The following is a 22,719-nucleotide window of genomic DNA, read 5'->3' as shown; positions in this document are numbered from 1 at the left end:
TGAACCTGGGGAACACTCTCACCACCCTGTCCTTTAACTTTCAACCTTCAGGAATACAGAATCACTTATATTCTCCGAATGTACCTTACGGTTGTTTCTTTCTTTAACTTTGCAAATGCTATCCCCTTTGCTTAGCATCTTGTCCCATTCCTACCTGGTAAATGCCTATTCATTTAAAAATTTTAAAATTTGGGTTTGCATCTCCTAAGTGAAAACTTTCTTAACATTTTGGATAGAAATCCAAAGAAAGGTTTGTGCTATGTCAGTGAATTTCTATAAGTTTACTTATTATATAGTAATAAAATGAATTATTTATACACCTCCCTATCTTTTAAGACCACAAATTTCATAAAGGAAGGGGCTAGTTCTTACTCATCTTTCTATCTGTGCAACAAATACTTAACAAATGCCTGGCATATTCAGGCAGTGAGGCTGGTGTAATGATTAAGAACATGCATAGACTGTGGAGTCGGAAAGATTTGGGTTCAAATCTTGAGCAAATCACTTGACTTCTTTATGTCTCAGTTTCCTCATTTATAAAAATGGGAACAATAACAGTAGAAACTTTCTTATCTGACACAATTTGGGCTGTTAGTTGATCAATCAAGAGAACATGTCAGGTAAACATGGGAATCATAAAAAGACTTCCATGGATCTTAGACATTTTATTTCCACCTCAACATATACATGCACATTCATTCACCAATCTCTTGACACAGGCCCAAGCTTTTCTGTTGAATATGGGTCTGCTGCCTGGAGTCTCTTGCCACTTTCTTGCAAAAACCAAACCTATAATGTCTTCTCTACAAATTTCAGGTTCGAGTTCTTTAAAATGGAGTAAGAACTTCAGCATCTGTGAAGCCAATGGAGTACAGAATCCTCCCATGTTTCTGTTATCCTTCCCACCCTGCTTAATCTTTTACAGTTATTTTGTTCATACCAAAATTGATAGCATTTTTTAAAAAAAAAGCAATTTGCTTTTATTGAGTTTTTTTCAGAGAATTCATGGTTTTATTGATACTTCTTACTTTTTAAAATTGTGGTAAAAGGCATAACATTAAACTTACCATCTTAACCTTTTAAATGTATAGTTTAGTGAAGTATATTCACATTGTTGGGCAATAGATGTCCCTAACTTTTTCATCTTGCAACACTATCCCCACTATACACTAATTTCCCTTCCCCCCAGCTCTTGGCAGCCTTACCTTTCTAGCTTCTGTGATACTTTATATGAGTGGAATCATACATATTTGTCCTTGTGACTGGTTTATTTCACTTATGTCCTCAAGGTTCATCCACATTGTAATGTATGACAGAATTTCCTTGTTAAAGGTTGCATGATATTCCATTGTAAGTACATACCACATTTTCTTTATTCATCTGTTGCCATCAACAAGAGGTTGGTTACCTCTACCTCTTGGCTACTGAGAACACTGTTGTGATGAATATGGGTTTGCAGATACCTCTTTGAGATACTGCTTTGAATTCTTTTGGATATATACCCAGAAATGCAACTGCTGGATCATTTGGTAATTCTATTTAGTTTTGTGAGGAACCTCCATGCTGTTCTCCTTTGCAGTGGCACCATCTTACATCTCCACCAATAGAGCACAAGAGTTCTAATTTCTCCACATTCTCAGTAACACGTTATTTCCTATTCTTTTGACAGTGGTTACCCTAATGCATGTCAATTGATATCTCATTGTAGTTTTGATCTGCGCTTCTCCTATGACTAGCGATGCTGATCATCTTTTCACGTCTGCTTTCCATTTGTATATCTTCTTTGGAGAGTTATTTATTCAAGTTCTTTGCCCATTTTGCTTTAAATTTTTACATGTTTGTGGGGAACAGGTGGTGTTTGGTTACATGACTAGTTTTCTAGCGATGATTTCTGAGGTTTTGGTGCACTCATCACCTGAGCAGTGTACACTGTACCCAATGTGTAGTCTTTTATCCCTCATCCCCCTCCTACCCTTTCCTCTGAGTCCCCAAAGTCCATTGTATCATTCTTATGCCTTTGTGTCCTCGTAGCTTAGCTCCCACTTATGAGTGAGAACATATGATGTTTGGTTTTCCATTCCTGAGTCACTTCACTCAGAATAATGGTCTCCAATTCCATCCAGGTTGCTGCAAATGCCATTATTTCATTTCTTTTTATGCTTTGCCCATTTTAAAATCAAGTTACTTTTTATTGTACAACAAAGTTACTTACATATTTCTGGATATTAGCCCCTTATCAGATATATGATTTTTAAATATTTTCTTCCATTTTGTAGGTTGTCTTTTCACTCTGTTCATTTTTTTCCTTTGACAAGCAGAAATTATGTTTGTGTAGTCCCATTTGTCTATTTTTTTTTTTTTATTTTGTTGCTTGAGCTTTTGGTGTCACACCGAAGATATTATTGCCAAATTCAAAGTATTATAGCTTTCCTCCTATGTTTTCTTCTAGGATTTTATAGTTTTAAGTCTTATATTTAGGTCTTTAATTCATTTTGAGTTGATTTCTGGAGATGGTGTAAGGTAAGGGTCCAGCTTCATTCTTTTGTATGTGGACATCCAGTTTTACCAACAGCACTTTTGAACAGCCCTTTGGTATTCATATTTCACTGGTTTACATACTATTCAACAAGCTTATTATAATCATAGTAACCAGTACTGTTGGCACAAGTAGGTTGGAGAATGCACAGAACAGGGTGGACTCAGGTAAACATCACTTCTCTGGGTGGAGCTGAGCCACCCAGGTGTCTACAAGACTCAGTAGTCTACAAGCCCTAAGCAATGAGTGTATGCATTAATCACCTCTTTTTATTTTGTGTTTATTGATGTTTTAACATCTGGGGTCTTGCTAATCCTGGAGAGACTGCCCCTTCCAGGGCTAGCCAATTCTTAGAGCTAGTTAAGGACTCTCCTGAGAGAAGCCTTTCATATGCAAACCAACCAATCCAGAGCCTACACTCCACAACCTCCTCCACTGAGTTTTTGCACTAAGGACCACTACTCCCTTTCCCTAATCACCCAGGACTGGGTACCAGACAACTAGCGACAACCCCTGTGTCCTAGAGCTTGCTGGAATTATTCAACCTAGCCGATCCTAAGCCTGCCTACTCTGCCTCACCTATTCCTTCCTGCAAAAACCCACAATAAAGCTCCATGTCCATGTTTCCCCTGTGCCTTGACCCTGGTGCTTCCCTGTGTGGCCTCCCATGGTGTGGTACGTCCCTCCTCTTGGGCTCTATGAATATAACAAACTCTCTTTTCCATGGTAATTGTCTCCTGATCTGTTGGCCCTGCCATACCTAAATAATACTAAAACTTTTATTTTAAAAGTGTGTCATGCACACTGGTCTATGGGTTAGAGGAAATGAGTGGTATTATTTGAATGATCTAGTTTTGTGAAGAACAGGCCAGAGTGCTTCTGCTGTAAACCCCTTTGGGTCACTTAAGATTGCAATCACATCTACGAGGTACTTGTGTTAGTGCATGGCACATTGTAAGAGTCCAATTCACAATTTGGTACTGAAGTCACAGCAGTGAATGGTTCCTATCCTCCCACCATTTTCAGACTATCAGACCATCTGTCAAGGGACCTTCATTTTGCCTAGAGAGGGAGAAGATGACCCCTGGGTCCTGAAAGAGAAGTCCAAGTTAGGAGGAAAGAAGGCTGGACAGAAAGAAGTTTCTAGGCAAGCAGACACTATGTGCCAAGGCCTACAGACAAGTCAGCAGCAGCTGTGCTTAGCACAATGCCTGGGCACATGATAAGTATGTAAGTAAGTTTCTGTTTTGTTTTTAATTTAGTTTAATGTTATTAATTTAAATTTGAAATTTAAATTAAATTTTAGGCAGGAATGGGTTCAGAAATAGGTAGAGGATTGCTAACGACCAGCTCTGACTGTGTCACCATTGTGACATGAGTGGAACCCTCCCAGTTCGCTAAGAAGCATGCAATGATGGCTCATTTCCTAGAGCAGAGCATTAACTGTGCATTTACAAAGTGCAAGTACCTTCTACAGGCCTGGAAGAGTGCCAGTCATTGGGTAATGTTAGTGACTGGGACACGAACCCAGTCCTTGAGTAACTCCACAACATGAAGTTGGTCCCTGAACAGGACACAAAAGACAGAGAGAACACAAATGAGGCCAACAGGAGAGTGAATGGCGGAGGCCAGCCAAGGGCACGCAGCTGTTCCACGGGCCCGCAGGGAGTTGGGTTCTCGGTATTCACTCCTGCCCAGGCCTGCTGCCGCCAGCGGCCTAGGGAAGAGGATTGTTTTTCTATTACAGGGCTTGCTACCTTCTGGACTGATTTGGCCCCAGACTGCATCATGAGTCAGAAAAACCACTCTGTTCCAGTCATGACATGGTCACAGAACTTTGGTGTTTCCTCAACTGCAAAGAGGAACAATATCTAACTTCTCTCTTTCCTGAGAGGACTCCTGTAAGGTCATGGGAATTCCCTGAAAGAGCAGAAGGCCTTCCGTAAACAACAGGATCCTAGCCCTCACCTTTCCACCTGGTGGGAACTTCAACACTGATCCCATCAAATCCGTTTCTTCTCTTATCATCAGTGAAAATCTGCAGTGCTTTTACAGGATTCAAAGAGATCAGAAGGTGCTAAAGTTCCTGCTGGAATCCAGTCACAATCCCTCATGCTGAAGATATGAAAGGATAACAGAGGCCAACATCAAGCTCCTCACACAACTTCAATTTAAATTAAACTTCCTTTAATGAAATAAAAAACAAATGGTGCATTGCATAATATTTGTGGTCACAGTATAAAACAATACAATTAGTTCATATAACATTGGATATGGACAAAAATACACAAGATCCTTTCTTTGTCTACGGAAAATTCTGCAGATCCTTATGTGCCACACTTAAAAAGAAAGTCAACGTTTTTTCTTCTAGGGATCTGCACACGTATTTATCACTGAGAATTTGGTCAAACAGTGGAGGAGAACTTACCCAAATCCCAGTTCCCTTCTTCCTCTGTTGTCATCGGTGAAGCTAAAAAAAAGTTTTCTGAAAGTAGCAAGTTGTGTAGTATTGCTTATTATTCCTGCCAAAAAGGCTCAGTCTTTGGCTCACAGATGTCAGTGACAAAATCATGGCTGCAGGCAGTCTGCAAAGCAAGAAGCAAGGGCCACCGGGGAAACAGACGAAGGTCTGGGCAGGAGGGGCCTCCTCTACCAAGATCTCAGGGAGCCCCTCAGATGGTGGGGGTGAGGTGGGGAAAGACACTCAAATACATACATTTTTAAATTAAAATTTAGCCCAGTTGGTGAGTCAGAGTTCTACTGTCCCATGAAAAATCTGAAAAGTTGTTAAAAAGTTGATTTGCATTTTTCTTTTTTTTCAAAGTGAAAGGTGTATGTAAACATCATAAAGTAAACAATGTACAGGAATTTCGAGGCTTCTATCTGAATATAGCTTAGGCTCTTTCTGGGGCTATTTTTATGATTAGGAAAAAAAAAAACCCAAACTTTTATAAAGTTCCTTTTTGTTAAGAAGTGCAATTCCACCCGTGAGACGTGGCTGGGTCCCTCTTTCATTTACACCAGTGCTGCTGGTAGGAACCTCTTCTAGAAGAGCACTTGTCACAGGGGTTGGGGGGGAGCCCTATTTGGTACAACAAAAGAGTGCATCTCACCACATTAAAAATACACATTCCTGGCAAATGTATATCCCTAGAAGGAACTAGGTCCTTGATACAATGCCCTGGGATTTCTTGCCCCTTCCTCCCAGCCCCCAGGGGACATGCAGCTTGGGTAGCCCAATGGACATGGGGCAGGTGGGTGGAGGTCAATGCCTTAACAACTCCAGCCCTGAACTGCAGCATCAGTATGAAAGGAAAAGGTACAGTGTGTAAGCACCTGTCACATTTACCACCATCGAGTGTCTGCTGTGACTCAGTCCATGGTTTTACACACACCCGGTCATGTCCAAAGCTAAGCACCCTTTCTTCCTACTAAGAAGGGCCTGTGCCAATAAAATCCTGAATCTCCTTTTAATAGATGCAAGGGCTGAAAGGGCACTAGCTGTAACTAATACAGCACCTGTTTATATATTTGTTCTCTCTTTAATTCTCACCTGTACAATCACCTACAAGCTGCCTCTTCTGAAATAGCAGTTAGGATATAACATGCAGAAAATACCCAAATCTAGTGCCAACAAGGCCTCGTCCTCTTCCTCTAGTCACTCAGGCCCTGGTGGGGTATACCTGTTGCACGTCTTCCCACCACAAGCTCGGGCCAAGGAAAGGCTACTGTCAATGCAGAATCTAATGTTTCTATCCCGTGCACGGTCCCCTTGGGGGGGAAAACTCAATGGGAATCTGCCTCTGGGGCGACTCGGTGATAAGTGCAGAACCGGCTGTTGGGGAGCAGGGGGCAAAGGTGAGCCAGGAGGAGCACAACTCCCGGCCCATGGTGACAAAGAGCTGCACATGAATGGCTATCATTTTGTATTAGTTTATTGCTCAAAACAAATGAATCTTTTTTTCCCCTTTGGAAGAGAGAGCAGTGTTAGATCCTTCAGAGCCAGGATAAAAGCAGAGGATTGCAATTAGGGCATGAGTCACCAGCAAGCCTCAGAAAACTCCACTGGGATGCTTCCGAAAGGCCAGTGCTGTACAGGGGGCGAGACGCTTCAGGGAGCAGGAGGCTCCGAGGGGAGAGCTTTTAAAGCAGCAGCAGAAGCCCGGGATGTAGAAGATCTCTTTCTGTCTACTCTCCTATTCCTGATGGGAGCAGTCGGGCAAAGCAGACCGCTCTCGACTCTGCTCTACAGGCCATTCACATGACAGCAAATTGCTAGGTTTCCTTCATGTCCCTATTAGGAAAGCAAACATACCACAAAGTATACCCTTTCTCACTAACCCCCTGCAGTGGACCTTCAAAAGACCTGAAGGACTGAAAAGGTCATAGAAATTACATGGTGCTTCTAGGTAATTTCTGATTCCTTGAAGTCAGTCAGTCTCACAATTAGCAATGTGCCTTCAGGTTAAGGAGCCCAAGCAGCGTGTGAAGGGCATGGCGTATCTGTGGGTCCCCCTGCAAGTCTCTTGGTGACCAATGCCTTTGCCTCCCACAATGGGCAAGGCAGAGGAATAGTGGTGGCTTCTTTAGTCTAATTTGCACCTGGCACCACTCTGACCCTCCTGGCTCCAGCTGCATAAAAAATAACTTCGCAGGATCCCTCTTCTGCTCTTCCTGGGGTCCCCTGAGGCACAGTGGCCTCACAACTACTGGAGCAGGTGTCTGTTCCTTTCCTTATCCCCAACCTCTCCTTCCTTGCAGCCCTTCTTGCTGCCCTGGACAGAGGTGGCTGTGTATTTTTCTTCATATTCATTCTTAAGGCTAAGGTGGCAAGATAAGGTGCTCAGTGGAGAGCCAAATTCTAGATTCCAGGGCCGCCATTTCAGCGCTCTCACAGAAAACAAATACAAAATAAATGGAAAAGGGACAGAGAAGCAAAAAAAAAAAAAAAAAAAAAAAAAAAAAAAAAAAAAAAAACAAAAGCATTTGGGCTCGATAAGAAGTTATATACTCCAAGTTTGGATTTCAAATGTAGTCTAAACCCCTGAAAATAGGGGGTGGGGTAGGGTCGTAAAAGCCACAAATTAGCCTTCAGCACAGGTCTGTGTTGTCTGTCAGCCCGGTAGAGGGTGGCGCTCAGCAGCTCTCTGAGCACACGCCTCCAACGCGGAAGCTGGCTCTCAGGCGGGCAGGCACATTCTCACTGAAGATAAAGAACTCTGCATGCCATCACCCCTTCCTCACCACAACCCCGTGAAACAAAAGCTATAAACACACACAAGTCAGAGGATCTATAAACCAGTGGGAGAAAAATAATTAGATGAAGGTTAACCATTAAAAAGCTGCAGTTGGGAAAACACACTCGATTGTTACATCAGAAAGTGCCGTGGGAAGAAGAGCCGTGTGCTGGTAAACATGTCCGCGCTCAGAACTTGACATGCAGAAAAGAGAGAGCGCCAAGTCCCACCTGAGATTAGAGAGGACTGGTTTTTAGTGTCACACACTTTGTTTTAAAATATCACTGTCCTCTTCTTGCCTCAATTGCTCCTAGAACGTCCCTCTGTCACTCCCCTCCCAGGCCAGCCTAGTCCATCTCCATCGACATGAGCCTGCGGCGCTCGCGCCGTGTCTCCTGAACCTCCTTCTTACAACACCAGTGGGAGCTGCAGTACCCGATGAGACAGGACAGGAGTCCGATGACCGTGGACAGACCGACGCCGATCAGCAAGGGATACTTGAAGGCGTTCAGCACTGGGAGGGAGAGATCAAAGGGGAAGCTGGTCAGTGCTGCGAGGGAGGCTGCTTTGGGGGCACCCTCACCTCCCTTCCCCACTGGAGCAGGATCTCCCCGAGAGATAAGGCCTCATTCCTCCTGCATCTAGCACCTAGCACACGACTGGAGACAGGAGAAGCTCAGCCTTATCTGTCACAAAAATGAGCAAATGTCTTCCCACCCAGCTCTGTGGGGAGAATAAAAACCATAAAGAAGATTTCACTCGATGCCTTTGAATGTCAACTTGCTTTTTAGGGTTTTGGCAAAAGATTGATTTTTAAAAGTCAGTATAAGGGCATCGCACATTCAGCAGCAGATGCATCCTTTAAAAAACTGCATAAATCAATCCTATGCATCAAATAACTGAAGTGTACTAAGGGAGCTATTTTAAGTAACACTACAGTAAATTATCTAGCAAAGTGAATAATTACTCCCTTGTTTGTTAAATCTGGGTTTTTATACGGAGTTACTTCAAGCAAGGAATTCCTAAGATACAAAATATGGTACAGATGACTTAAGTGTCAGAAATGCACAAACATCATTTAGATTCCACACTTGAAATCCCACCTTCCCTTCCCATAAGTACCCATGCTCCTTGGGTGGACGCTGCCACTGGACTAGGTGCCTTATGTTTGCTAAGGTTTAATTTTCAAAATAGCCCCGTAAGACTATTAGCTCATTTTACGGAGAAAATGGATCAGAAAGGCTAAGTAGTCTGTGGAAGAGCAAGAGCTCTAATTTCCATCTGACCAATCACTAGGTTTCTACTCAAAAGCTTTCTACTCATCCTCGGACGCCCCTGGACTTTAATTCTCTTTATGGAGTTATTTCAACTAACATGTACTTTCTGAAATTTTCCACAAAGGAGACATGTTTGTTGTAAACCAAGGAACAACTGTCCCCATTCTGGGATGCTCAGGGAACAAAGCTCTGACTGTCTAGTTAGGTCGACCCTGGTGTTCGTCATGGTCCAGTGAGGCTGGGAGCTCATCCTCCCATCTTGGGGCTCTGTGAAGTACCCACTCTGTGCCAGTGACTCCGGGAGGAGTCCCTCTTTTTTTTTTTTTTTTTTTTTTCTTGACGTGGAGTATTGCACTGTCGCCTGGGCTGGAGTGCAATGGTGCGATCTCAGCTCACTGCAACTTCCGCCTCCTGGGTTCAAGCAATTCTCCTGCTTCAGCCTCCTGAGTAGCTGGGATTACAGGCGCCCACCACCACACCAAGGCTAATTTTTTTTTTTTTTTTGTATTTTTAGTAGAGACGGGGTTTCACTATGTGGGCCAGGCTGGTCTCAAACTCCTGACCTCATGATCCACCCGCCTCAGCCTCCCAGAGTACTAGGGTGACAGGCATGAGCCACTGCGCCCAGCCGTGAGTCTCTCTCCTTTAAGAAGCAAAACCAGTGGTAGTGAGAGTAGCAGATCACTAAGCTACAGCTCCCCTATCGACCTGAACCCTCTCTCTCAAGGCTGCTCTCTGTCTGCGCCTGGCAGAATCCGTGCCAACCCTCGGACACAATAAAGCGAGTTTCTATAAATGTATGGAAGAGGCAACGCCTTGAAAATTTTTCTAGTAAGTCTTGAAAATCATTTATCAATGGTGCCACCAGCACATAATAGCACAGCTGGGGAAACAGCAAGGGCTGCTGGGGCTCCTTCTGGGTGTAGACTCAGGCCAGGTCTAGAAAGAAAGCAGGACATGCTACAGCACATTCCTCAAACTGTGGCCACCTGGGTTCTGTCAGCTACAGCCTGGCACAGAAAGAAGACATTCCCAAACACTGAGAAATTTGGGTGACATTCTTACCATCCATTTTCACAGTTATAAAAACGGGCTTGGAGTGGATCTCTGTCTCCTTCTGCCAGGAACCTGTTGGTGACTTCACCCATGGAGTCACGGAACAGTAGTAGTTGCCAAAGTCCTGGTCCTCAGAGCCATGCACTTGCAGCAAGAATTCCAGCACACTCACGCGCTCCAGGCTGAGGTCGCTCTTCCAGTCCCTCCGGGAGGTGGTCACGATACCCTTCCGATCCAGGGAAGACAGGAGCACAGGAGCCTTGTCCAGGCCAAAGGAGTGCACCGCAAACCAGGACACATCAAAGGCCATGTCATCTGTGGATTACCAAGCCAAAACCCTGGGGTCAGTGCAACGGGCAGAAGTCACATGTATGGCCACCATCCATGTATGCGGCCCTTACTACGTATGGCAAGCACAGCACTACATGCCTTCGGTCTCACTGAATCCTCACAGCAGCCCTATGAGGAAGGCACTATCATACTTTTATTCTGTCATTATTGCCAGACTATATACCTGCTCAAGGTCATGTAGCCAGCAGGTAGCAGAGTATACAGCTTAACCCAGGGAGTACAGCTCCAGAGCCCAGCTTCTTAACCACTGCACTGCTGCCACCCAGACTCAGGGGCCACAGAAAGAAGAGTCAAGGTCAAAAACTGTCTCCCACAGAGAACACTGATCCGAAAACTGGTATGCGGGGACACTGCAGGCTCTGTCTCCCAAAGAAAGCCAGCTCCTTTGACATTTCAGGCAGAAGAACCCAAGACTGGAAGGACACTAAAGTCATATGGAACAAAATGTACATAAAATGAATTGCACCAAATTTAGAGCTGTAAACAGTTTAGGTTTTATTGTACACTATGGTTTTTCTTTCCTTGCAGAAGTGCTTAAGTTCAAAACGAGGAAAAAAAATGTCAAGCTGAGAAAATGGAACACAGTTTAACAGTCCCAGAGAGTAATGCTGAATCGTAAAGTACTCTGCAAAATTAAGGTTCTAACAGCCTCAAATAAATTAATATGGGCATAAGAGAAAGAAGACTTTGGCACAAGTGGTAATTCTCATGGAATGTGAAAACAGAGCACACATCATAAGCCCTTGACCTCTTCCCTTGACTGGTACCAACCATTATCAGCTGTGTCGGCTCTGAGCTTCATCCAGCAACAAAAGACAACAGCCACAACACTGTTTTCTCTTAAATCCACTTGAGAAAGGATTTTATATAAATGTCAAATAACAATTTTTGCTGAACAAGAGATAACATTTATTCATTTAGTCAAAACACACTGATAGCCTCAAAAAGCACATTATAAGGCAAATAAATTATGTTCAGATGCTTACATATTAAAAACGTAAGCAGAACTAAAAGCAAGAATTTCTATGAAATTATCCAAATGATAATTCCTTTTTAGCTCACTCTAAACATGTAATATCTTCTCTTTTTCTCCCACTGACCCACTGTGGCACTTGAGCATAACTTTTTTTGTTGTTGTTCCCAGTATCTCTCCAAGGAAACCAGCTCCCTGGGGGCAGAGGGCGTGCCATAAACAGTCTCAGGCTCTCACAGTGCCAAGGGCAGAATGGACACCCGCATCACTCTCTTGTCTTCAATGAAAACTCTTAACTCAGTGCTGCTGTCACCTGCAGGTGCTGGGTGGTTGCTGAAGGCAAAAAGCCAAACCAGGTGCCCAGACTCTAAGCCCTGATCCCCACGGTGCCTTACGGTATGGGAGCCAGGCTCCAGGGCCAGGCTGCCTGGGCTAGCATCCCAGCACCAGCACTAATGAACCATGTGACCTGGGCGAGTTCCCCAAGTTCACTGAGACTTAGTTTCCTCAGCTGCAAAATGAGAATGACAGCACCCAGGGTTAAATTAACTACATTTATTAAAATGCTTAGAACAGCACCTGGAACACACTAAGTGCTCAATAAAAGTTGGTCACCATGAACATTATCTCCACAGTACAACACACATGCTCCTACACACAGACCTGCTAAGGGGAAGGGCATTACCAGCTGCAGCAAATGCCGTTGGTGCCGGTCCACACCAGCTGGCAGGCTGAGCCTCTGGCTGCTGCAGGCGCTGGCTGTTAAAACTCACACACCTGTACCCTTCCCCTCTCCAGAGGCCCGGGCTTAGGCTGACACAAGCCACCACCTGGAGGTTCTGAAACACTCTCACTCCTTGGCCACTCAGCCTGTGGACAATGACTGACTAGTGAAGGGACAGAAAAGCCCAGTCCCCTTTCCTCCGGTGGGCCTGCTCTGCGGTACACTCATGCTCCAGAGCTCCCCGTGGGGAGGTGGACTTGCTCCGAATTCATGCCTCGACCTCGGCCTTCTTCTCCAGCTCTATCTCAAGTCCCTGCCTCCCTCAGTGTTCTCCTGAGAGCACTCCCTCAATCCACCACTCACATGCTTGTCTTGTCTGTCTTTGCTTGGGGAGAACCTGACCTAAGATACTGCCTCAGAAGGGCCACAGTCCGCTGTCCCCCAACCCTGCTCGGCACAGAGCACCTTGGGCCACAAATCACTTATGCAACATGTCCTTCACAAAAGAGCATTCCCTCACAGCCCACAGCATGTGTGAGGAAAAACTAAATTACAACTTGTGTTTAATAATTCAGAATCTTCCACCCACACAGTCCAAGAGTGCAAAGTTCTGCAAAATTGTGATCTGAAAGATAACAGCTACCTATAGCTTTTGCAATTAATTACATTGGAGGAAAAGACTTTTACATTAAGGGCACAACTGGTGACCTATTAATTTACTGAGAAAGAACATTTAAAGGATTTATTTTTGTATGTATCATAAATGAGCTTTAAGGGCAAACATGGTATTACATTTTTCCAACTTTTGAAAAGGATTTTCCTCCCTTTTCCCTGGTAGTCTCTTCTACTTTTAGCTTCATTTTCTCTTCTGAATCCTGCTTTCTGTCCTCAATCTTCCCCATCTCAGGTACAGGAGTGGCTTCTCATTCCTCTTCCCCTGTGAATGGAGCTGACCAACTCCATGGATGTAGATGGGATTGTTTCTTTTCCTTTTCTAACATCTCCCACAAACTCTCCTTCTGTTTCCTACCTCTAAAGATCAACCATGTTCAGCTTCCCTACTAGAGCCAATTTTGGTATCAATCAACTAGTCCAGGGGTCAGTAAACTGCAGCCTGCAGGCCAAGTCCAGCCCACCACCTGTTTTTGTAAATAAAGTTTCACTGAGGCCGGGCATGGTGGCTCACGCCTGTAATCCCAGCACTTTGGGAGGCCGAGGTGGGCGGATCATGAGGTCAGGAGATGGAGACCATCCTGGCTAACACAGCGAAACCCTGTCTCTACTAAAAATACAAAAAATTAGCCGGGTGTGGTGGCGGGCGCCTGTAGTCCCAGCTACTCGGGAGGCTGAGGCAGGAGAATGGCGTGAACCCGGGAGGCAGAGCTTGCAGTGAGCCGAGACTGCGCCACTGGACTCCAGCCTGGGCGACAGAGCGAGACTCTGTCTCAAAAAAAAAAAAAAAAAAAAAGTTTCACTGAACACGGCTATGTCCATTTGCTTACACTATTATCTATGGCTTCTTTCACACTACAATGACAGTGTTGAATAGTTGCCACAGAGGCCATCTGGCCCACAGGGCCAAAATATTTCCTACCCAGGTCCTTTACAGAAAATATGTGCTGACCTGAACATTCAACTGGGAGTCCTGCAGAAGCCAGATGTCCACCTGGATGGTGGCGGCATCCAGGTCTCTGCTTCCAGATGCTAGTGTTACCCAGTCCCCTGCTCAGGACTCACTGGATTCACTGCAGGCTACCACCCTTTGCTTAAAGCTTGCCCCTTCATACAGAATGGAAAGCTAATTTTAGTTTCTCCCCAGGGCCACACTTCCAGCAGTCTCCACACAGAAACTTGTGACCTTTGTAGAGTTTGGCCTTTTCAAGGTGCAGATTTAGCCAGCAGCCATGGCTCTACTTGTGATGGGGTGGGTCAATACAGAGTGTTGAGGGTCAAAACATGCAGGAGAAAAGGGAAGCCCATAGGGAATTAGGTTTTTCATGAGTTCTTTAGGAAAAGGCAGAGGTGGGTACAGTCCAGCTCAGTAACAGAGATCCCTGAGTGCATTTAATGTTCTTTCAAGCCTTATGGGTGGAAGAGTGAGAGAGGGACATCAACTGGTCACTGAATGGGGCTAAACAGAAAAGGAGTAAGACTGATGCATCCCACAACTCTTAGGCATCCTGTCAGCAATGCTAATATTTTCTGCAAAGAAAAGATGTATAATGATTTCCTAAGAATTCTAACTATAATAGCACCCTCTGGTCACCGGTTACTCCTTTGCTCTGTATGTCTTCATAGCATTAATTGCTGTGATATTATAGAGCACTTTATTTCTTGCCCATGTCCTCATCTAGGTTGCCATGCTCCATGAGGACAGACTTTGGGCATTTTGTTCACTCCTCTATTCCCAGTATCTAGAGCAGCACCTGTATACCAAAGGAACTCAATACATATCTGAATGAATAAATGAATGAAAGATACAAGAGGAGGAGCCAGACTCTGCCAATGGGTTTCAAATCAGCTCGAAACAGGCCTGGAAGTGACCCACTAACTGTCTTGACAGCTCAGAGTCAAATGTCTGGATGCATTCCCACACCATCTAGCAGATAGATGCATCCACTCAACAAGTATTTATTAAACACTTAATGAGTACAAAGTACTGAGCCAGGCAGTTAGGGGATAAATAGATAATCCTACCCCTAACCTACATCTGTGTAACACAGTGCGGATGATATGAGAAACATTTACAGAAAGCAACATGGTGAAGGGGTGAGGATGAGTGAGGTACCTGGATCCAGTGCTGCTCCCTCGACAGTGATGATACAGAACAATTTGATCAGATCTCCCCGGATGACTGATGGTGTGTCCGAATGCACAGAAGCATTAAATATAGGACCTGGAAAAAAAGTAATGCCAGCCTCATTATTCTCTTTCATGCTTTTGTCAAATTCCATTCTTTGCACTCTAAGGGGCATCAAAACGTGGTTCTCTTCCCTGGGAACTGGTCTAGAAACTCACAGAATAGGTGTTCCAAGGTTGCCTCTCTTCTATTCAGAGAGACATGGGCATTAGGCACATCCAAGTGAGCTTCATCTTAAGATTACAACCAAAATAGAACTCTTCTGAAAGAATTACTTTTGCTCTGGCTTTTCTTTCTGATGGCCACAGTGACCTCATTCGAAAGCTACCCTCCACCCTGGAACAGCCTGGGCTGGTTCTAGTTCAACATAGTTCACTTCTAGGCCAGGGTGGCTTAGGGATCAGAGGAACAGGGACTGAAGCAAGAATGCTTTTGGTCCCAGTGGAGTAAGTGGCCTCACTGCACTGTGCTAGGTGCTGGGGAAAGGGGCCTTGTTACCAAGAGTCTGAAATCTGGTAAGGAGACAGACATGCCAACAATGATGTTTCTATGAGGTATGGTGGGAGAACTCAAGGCACAGCTCCAGCCTGCCAGGGAAAATGGAGGCAGCCTGGATATGCCTTTTTCCTTTTTTTTTTTTTTTTTTTTTGAGATAGAGTCTTGCTCTGTCACCCAGGCTGGAGTGCAGTAGTGTGATCTTAGCTCACTGCAACCTCCACTTCCTGGGTTCAAGTGATTCTCCTGCTTTAGCCTCCTGGGTAGCTGGGATTACAGGCATATGCCACTACGCCCTGTGGATTTTTGTATTTTTAGTAGACACAGGGTTTCACCATGTTGGCCAGCCTAGTCTCGAACCCCTGACCTCAAGTGATCTGCCCATCTCCCAAAGTGCTGAGATTACAGGTGGATATGCCTTTAAAAGACTACTCAGGTTGGGGAGGCTGTGTGTTGTAGGAAAGCTGGAAGTATATGGAAACTTTCAGTATTTTTTGCTCAAAAGCTGGGAACCTAAAACTGCTCTAAAAAATAGTCTGGGCCAGATGCAGTAACTCATGCCTGTAATCCCAGCTCTTTGGGAGGCCGACGCAGGTAGGTCGCTTGAGCCCAGGTGGTCAAGACTAGCTTGGGGAACATGGCAAAATCCCATCTCTACAAAAAATACAAAAATTAGCTGAGCACGGTGGTGCACACCTGTAGTCCCAGCTACTCAGGTGACTGAGGTAGGAAGAGGATTGCTTGAGCCTGGGAAGTTGGGGCTACAGTGAGTCAAGACCGTGCCACTGCACTTCAGCCTGGGTGACAAAGCAAAATCCTGTCTCAAATAAATAAATAAATAAAATTAAAATAAAGTCTGGTAAACAAAAATAAATTTAAAAAACCCTACCCGAACTGGATTTGTCTTACATGCCTCCCTGAGAATGCTGTAGGCAGAATTATTATTTTTAACTCACTTATGAATTCCTCTTAGGTGAGAACATTCCATAGCTTTCAGCTTAGCTAATCCTAAGGGTTCAATGTTTACATTATCCCAACTCCGAAAATCTAGGAACAGGCAAACCTAAAAGAAATTCACAGAACATCAATGCTATGGGACTCCCCTTGGATCTCCTCGGAAGCAATGATTGAAGGCCCTAGGTGCTGACTGTAAAACTATTTAGAAGTTAAGAATATAGGTAATACTACTACTTGTTCAGATTGCCAGAAAGAAACAAGTATCCTAAAGTACCTTTTCTAAATGTGCAGAAGAAATGGCCATGACAGAGGGAGTAACATGATGAAAGGGCTATATTTTCATTTTGACATGATGACTAATAAGATGAATTCATCAGATTGCTTTCCTAACCAAGTATATAAATACTTTGTGCTTTCCTGGGAGAAAGGTGAAGGATGGTTATAGAATATTGAACCCTAGGGGGGTTAGGCAGCTCTGGATGGGGAACTGCTGAGAGTTCTGATTATTCAGGGAATAGCAGGGGCGTATGTAACTCTAAGGGGATAAAGAACTGACAGAATGGCTGTTCCAGGAAAGGGGGAAAGGGATGAAAGCAAAGACAAGGAAGCCTGACCTATTTCTGGACATCATCCCCTTCAATTAACTCAGCTCTAAGCCCTGGCTCCCTCAGGCCTTATACCCTGGACTTGCTCTGCCTGGAGTGGTAAGGTGGGGCAGGATTAAGCCAAACTGCCCAGAGTTGGCTCTGTGTGGTGACTGGGGACACTTATGCCATAGGCGGCCATCTGTCAGTGAGTACAGGTTAGCAGCAACCATGGTGAGCAAGGGGGGGTGTGTGTCATATTTTTCTCAGATTAGAAATGTCATGGTAATACACAGAACTACACTGAGGGGCTTTTCTAGTGTTCAGGCCCCTCCTAAGAGAACATAAAACGACAAAACATTAAGAAATTCTCATGGATTTATCTATTTAATTTGAAGCAGCAAAGAAGACTTACTTAATTCGAATAAATTTCACTTTTTCTTTATGTTTCCAAAGAAAACCCAAATACCTCCTAGGTCACATGACAGTTCTCACTTCCCCTACTGGACGTGGGAATCAACGGAGCATTTGTGCTGTGGCTCACAAGGCAGACAAGGACTGGTGGAAAAGGCCTGCATTGTGGTGAGCTATTCACAGGAGTGGATTTCCTCCTAATGAAATCAGCAGCTCACTGTTAATATGGGTCATTATCCCAGGCTTAGAAATATTTTCATTATGGTCAATTTCTGTGGTAATGCTGTTTTTGTGAGGGGATTTGTCTGGTTTACTTCACAGATGACAGGGTATGGTACAGAGAGTTTAAATGAACAACCAGAGTCACTAGGGGTCCCCCAATTCCTAGTCTGCAGAGAGTATAGGAACTACTTAACTTTTAAATACAAACATTGACATAAACCATGTTCCAACCTTGGCTTCTAAAAAAAGCTGTTACTGGTCCTTTTTTTAATGAAAGCAAAAGTTACAGACCATCTGCATGTCCATCCATAGGGTAATGGCTAAGCAAATTCAAGTATGTAAAGTTATTAAAGGTGGTACTAATATTTACCTAGAACTGGTTACAATATGGAAAGTGCTGATCTTATAACACTAAAGGGAGAAAAGCAGGTCCTAAAATTGTATGTACAGCTTGATCTCAAAGTCATGAAGAAAACATACAAGAAAAACATTCTAGGAAGATGAACAACACAAATTAACAGTCTCTGGTAGGAGGATGGAAGAGTCTCTTTTCCTTCTTTCTACATTACTCTATTTTCAAATTTTCTATATATATTACGAAGAAAAAAATTTATTATTCTTCTTTTAAAAGGCCAAAGCCTACACTATCATATTTAAATACCATTTTCCTCTTGACACTTTGAATCAGTAAAAGCTAGCACTCAGTAGGGCTCCTTGGTTTTCAGCACCAAAAAGCAGATGCCCTGAAATCAGGGGACAGGGAGGTGAACATTGAAGAACCCCTTCGTTGCGTGTCTTAAGGTATGTCACTGATTTTTAGGAAGCAAAGGCTGTTCAGTTTCAAATCAATGTTTGCTGGTGGCTATTCAGGGCTACAGTATTATGCTGGGTGCTGAATTTGATGGCAGCTTCTTCTAATTAAAATGTGAACTGGCCATGACAACTCTGTGGATTAAATAAAATAAAAACCTTAGGCAATCTATTCAACCTGGAAGCTACAGTGGTTTTATCTGTTATGCTGAGATTTAAAGAATTGAGGAATAGATTCAACATCCATTCCTCACCCAGAAATAGATACAAAAGACTCTGTGTCTCCCCTTTACCACATGAGAGTTTAAAAGAAAGATCAAATAACAAATGTAAAACAAGATGGAACAGATTCCTACAGACAGCAAAACAAATACACAAATAAAGGACAAAAACCACATAATCATCTCATCTCAATAACACAGAAAAAGCATCTGACCACATTCAACACCTTTCCATGACAAAAATACTCAACAAACTAGGAATGAAAAAAAAACTAAGAATGGAAGGAAACACACTAGGAGTAGAAGGAAACTTCCTCATTCTGATAAAGGGCATCTATGAAAATCCCACAGTGAACACGATACTTAAAGGTGAATGAGACTGAACACTTTCCCCCTACGATCAGAAACAAGACAAGAATGTCCACTTGTGCTACTTCTATTCAACACTGTATTGGAGGTTCTGGCTGAGCAATTACTCAAGAAAAAGAAATAGAAGATATTCAGTTTGGAAGGGAGAACTAAAACTAGTTCTATTCACAGATGACATAATCTTGGATTTTTAAAATTGTAACGAGTCCCCAAACTTTAGAAATAATTAGAATTAATAAACAAGTTCAGCAAAGTCACAGGATTCAAGATCAATATACAAAAGCCAGTTGTACTTCTATAAAACTGCAATGAATAAACAAGCAGAAAAGTAAATTAAGAAAGCAATTGTATTTACAATAGCATCAAAAAGAATAAAATACTTAGGATAAATTTAACAAAAGAAACATGATTTGTACACTGAAAACTACAAAACACCATGGAAAAAATTTAATACCTAAATAAATGGAAAGATATCCCATGTTTATCAAATGAAAAACAATATTGTTAAATGGCAATGCTTTCCAAATTGATCTACAGATTTAACACAATCCTCATCAAAGTCCCAGATGCCTGGACTGTGGAAATTAACGGGCTGATCCTAAAAGTCACATGCAAGTGCAAGGTATCCAAAACAGCCAAAACAATCTTGAAAAAGAACAAAATTGGAAGTCTCCAACTTCTTGATTTCAAAACTAACTACAAAGCTACAGTAATCAAACAATGTGATACTGGTATAGGAAGAGAAATCTAGATCACTGAAATAGAATTGACAGTCTAGAAATAAACCTTACATTTATGATTAAATGATTTTTGACAAGGGTACATAAACAAATCAATGGGAGAAATACACTTTTCAATAAATGGTGCCAGGACAACTGGCTATCTCCTTGCAAAATAATAAAAGTTGGATCCCTTCCTCTTAACTACATACAAAAATTAACATGAATCATAGCCTAAAATGTAAGAGCTAAAACTATAAACTCTTGGAAGAAAACATAGGTGTTAATCCTCACAGCCTTAGATTAGGCAGTGATTTCTTAGACATAGCAAAAACACAAGCAGCAAAAGGAGAAAAAAAAAAAGCAGATGAACTTCATCAAAATTTAAAAATTTGGTGTTTCAAGAGACATCATTAAGAAAGTGAAAGACAACACACAGAATGGGAGAAGATATTTTCAAATAATAATGTTTATGGCAGTACTATTCATAATAACCAAAAAGTAGAAATAGTCTAAACGTCCATCAACAGATGAATGGATAAACAAATGTGGCATACCCATACAATGAAATATTATTCAGCCATAGAAAGGAATGAAGTACTGATACCTGCTACAACATGAATGGACCTTGAAAACATTATGCTAAGTGAAAAAAAGCAAGTCACGAAAGTCCACATATAATATGATTCAATTCATATGAAATACCCAGAAGAGGCAAATCTATAGAGACAGAAAGTAAATTAGTGGTTGCCAGGGGCAGGGACATGGGGGCATGGGAATGATTACTAACGAGGGCGGAGTTTCTTTTTGAGGTGATTAAAATGTTCTGGAATTAGATAGTGGTGATGGTTGTACAACTCTGTGACTATACTAGAAACCACTAAATTGTACACTTATATAGTGAATTTTACGGTATGTGAGTTCTATCTCAATAAAGCTGCTATTAAAAACAAACAGATACACAATAAAGGAAGCCTATGCTTTCTCTGCTCTTTCCAAATCTAAGGGCTTAAATCAATATTTACCCTTTAATTTAAAGGTCAAGAGATGTTAGAAGATTATTTCACTATATGCCATAAAAGGTTATAATAATACAAAATAATATTAATAGAAAACAAACTTTATTAGAGTCTAGCTTATCTTTAATATAAATACTAATTATTTAGTTCAATAAATATCTTGCATTCATTATACTGATTCAATTGATACCTGAATTTTTACAGAGGAGTATCAATATATACATTCACAAATTTCTAACTAAAACCCAGGAACCCAGGGCAGAGTTAGTGAAAACATTTAGTCTTAAACTCACAAATGATAATCCTTTGCATTGATATTCTAAATAAGATTGGGGTTGAAATACTTTCAAATCATCTTCCTACTGAAACACACACATACACAGACAAAGGCTGTTAAAAATCTTCCACTTTTGGCAAGTCATTTAACACCTTGGGAGGCTCGATTCCCTCCTTTCTTTATACACCACCATGTTCCCTAAAGTATCTGAAGTAGCTGAGCTTCAGTTCCTTTTCTTAAAATGAAAGCAGAAATGAAAACATACACTCATCCAAAAACTTGTACATGAATGTCCACAGCAGCATTATTTATAATAGCCAAGAACTGGAAACACCCAAATGTCCATCAACTGATGAATGGATAAACAAAATGTGGAACATGCATACAATGGAATCTTATTCAGTCATAAAAATGAACAAAGCACCGATACATGCTACAATATGGATGACCCTTGAAAACATTTTGCTCCAAAAAAGAAGCCAGATACAAAGGCCACATATTATATTCCATTTATGTGAAATGTCCTTAATAGGCAAAATGTCTAGAGACAGAAAGTAGATCATGGTTGTTGCAGAATGGGAGGTGGGGAATGGAGTGTGAATGGAGGATATTGGCTGAGGGGTCCAGGTTTCTTTTGGTGTCATGAAAATGTTCTAAAACTGGTTGTGGTGATGATCACACAACTTTGTGAATATGTGAAAAGTCACTGACTTATGCACTTTAAACAGGTAATTGTATGGCATATGAATTGCATCTTAACAAAGCTGTTTTTAAAAATGAGGGCATCTGATCAAAACCCTAGAGTCTCTTCTAGTTCCATCTAGGATTCAAAAGGACTCCCTGCTCACCTGAGGTTTGGAAGTCTATCTCAATAGGATTGGAGAGACTGGTTGCTGCTTCTCGCCAAAGGCTGCCTCTGACAGGAGACCAGGCTGTCACCATGCAGCGGTACAACCCTGCATCTGAGACCTGAGTCTGGTACATTCGATAGCGGAACTCATCCTCCCGCACTTTTTCTAAAACAACGCCATCCACCCGTGATGCGTCTGTCCAATTCTCCAGCTTCACCACAGAATCCTGGTCCAGAGAGATGATGTACTTCGTTTCATTGGGACTGGAGAGGTCGCCGACAGGCTTCTCAGCCGTGATGAGAACAGAGTAGCGTGGCGACTTAATATTCTTGGAAGATACTTTGCAAGTCATCTCAAATGTATTTCCTGCAGCAAAGAAAGGCTTTGGCTGCCTCGCCTTCACCACAAGCACAGAATCTGGAATGAAGGACCAGAAGGATATGATTTCCAACAAGATCAGTTAAAATAAAAATGCAACTAAAAGCAAAATAACCAAGAAATAGAAATTTATTTGCAAATTTCCACACAAAAGCACCTATGAAAATCGGGAAACTCAGAAAGAAAATCATGTGTATCTATAAGCAGGCTAAAACCACCCCATTGGAAGTTAACAGTCTGAAATTAATCAGTGGGTGTCAGGAGAGAGGAAATTATGGTGAGAACCAGTTTTAAGGATTTTTAAGTCCTTAAGAAGTTTCACCAGGAAGAGTTTGGTAACCCACTATTGGTGCTCCAAAAGATGCAAGGCAGAGGGCACTTCTAGCAAG

General features: G+C 42.5%; 1 protein-coding gene across 1 annotated transcript in view; it reads right to left on the bottom strand.

The window, feature by feature from the left end:
• Nucleotides 1-4,701: 4,701 nt before the first annotated feature.
• Nucleotides 4,702-22,719, bottom strand: part of PTGFRN (prostaglandin F2 receptor inhibitor) — an 80,018-nt gene continuing 62,000 nt past the window's right edge. Inside the window, exons 6-9 of the mRNA XM_010367900.2 lie at nucleotides 21,950-22,369; nucleotides 14,943-15,050; nucleotides 10,116-10,421; nucleotides 4,702-8,287 (exon numbers count right to left, since the gene is read on the bottom strand). Coding sequence (XP_010366202.1) covers nucleotides 8,121-8,287; nucleotides 10,116-10,421; nucleotides 14,943-15,050; nucleotides 21,950-22,369 — 1,001 coding nt within the window. The 3' untranslated portion in view covers nucleotides 4,702-8,120. The remainder of the gene's footprint in view (nucleotides 8,288-10,115; nucleotides 10,422-14,942; nucleotides 15,051-21,949; nucleotides 22,370-22,719) is intronic.

The sequence above is a fragment of the Rhinopithecus roxellana genome, chromosome 8 (assembly GCF_007565055.1).
Source record: "Rhinopithecus roxellana isolate Shanxi Qingling chromosome 8, ASM756505v1, whole genome shotgun sequence".
In the NCBI taxonomy this organism is placed as follows: Eukaryota; Metazoa; Chordata; class Mammalia; order Primates; family Cercopithecidae; genus Rhinopithecus; species Rhinopithecus roxellana.
This window is presented reverse-complemented; position numbering and strand designations above follow the sequence as displayed.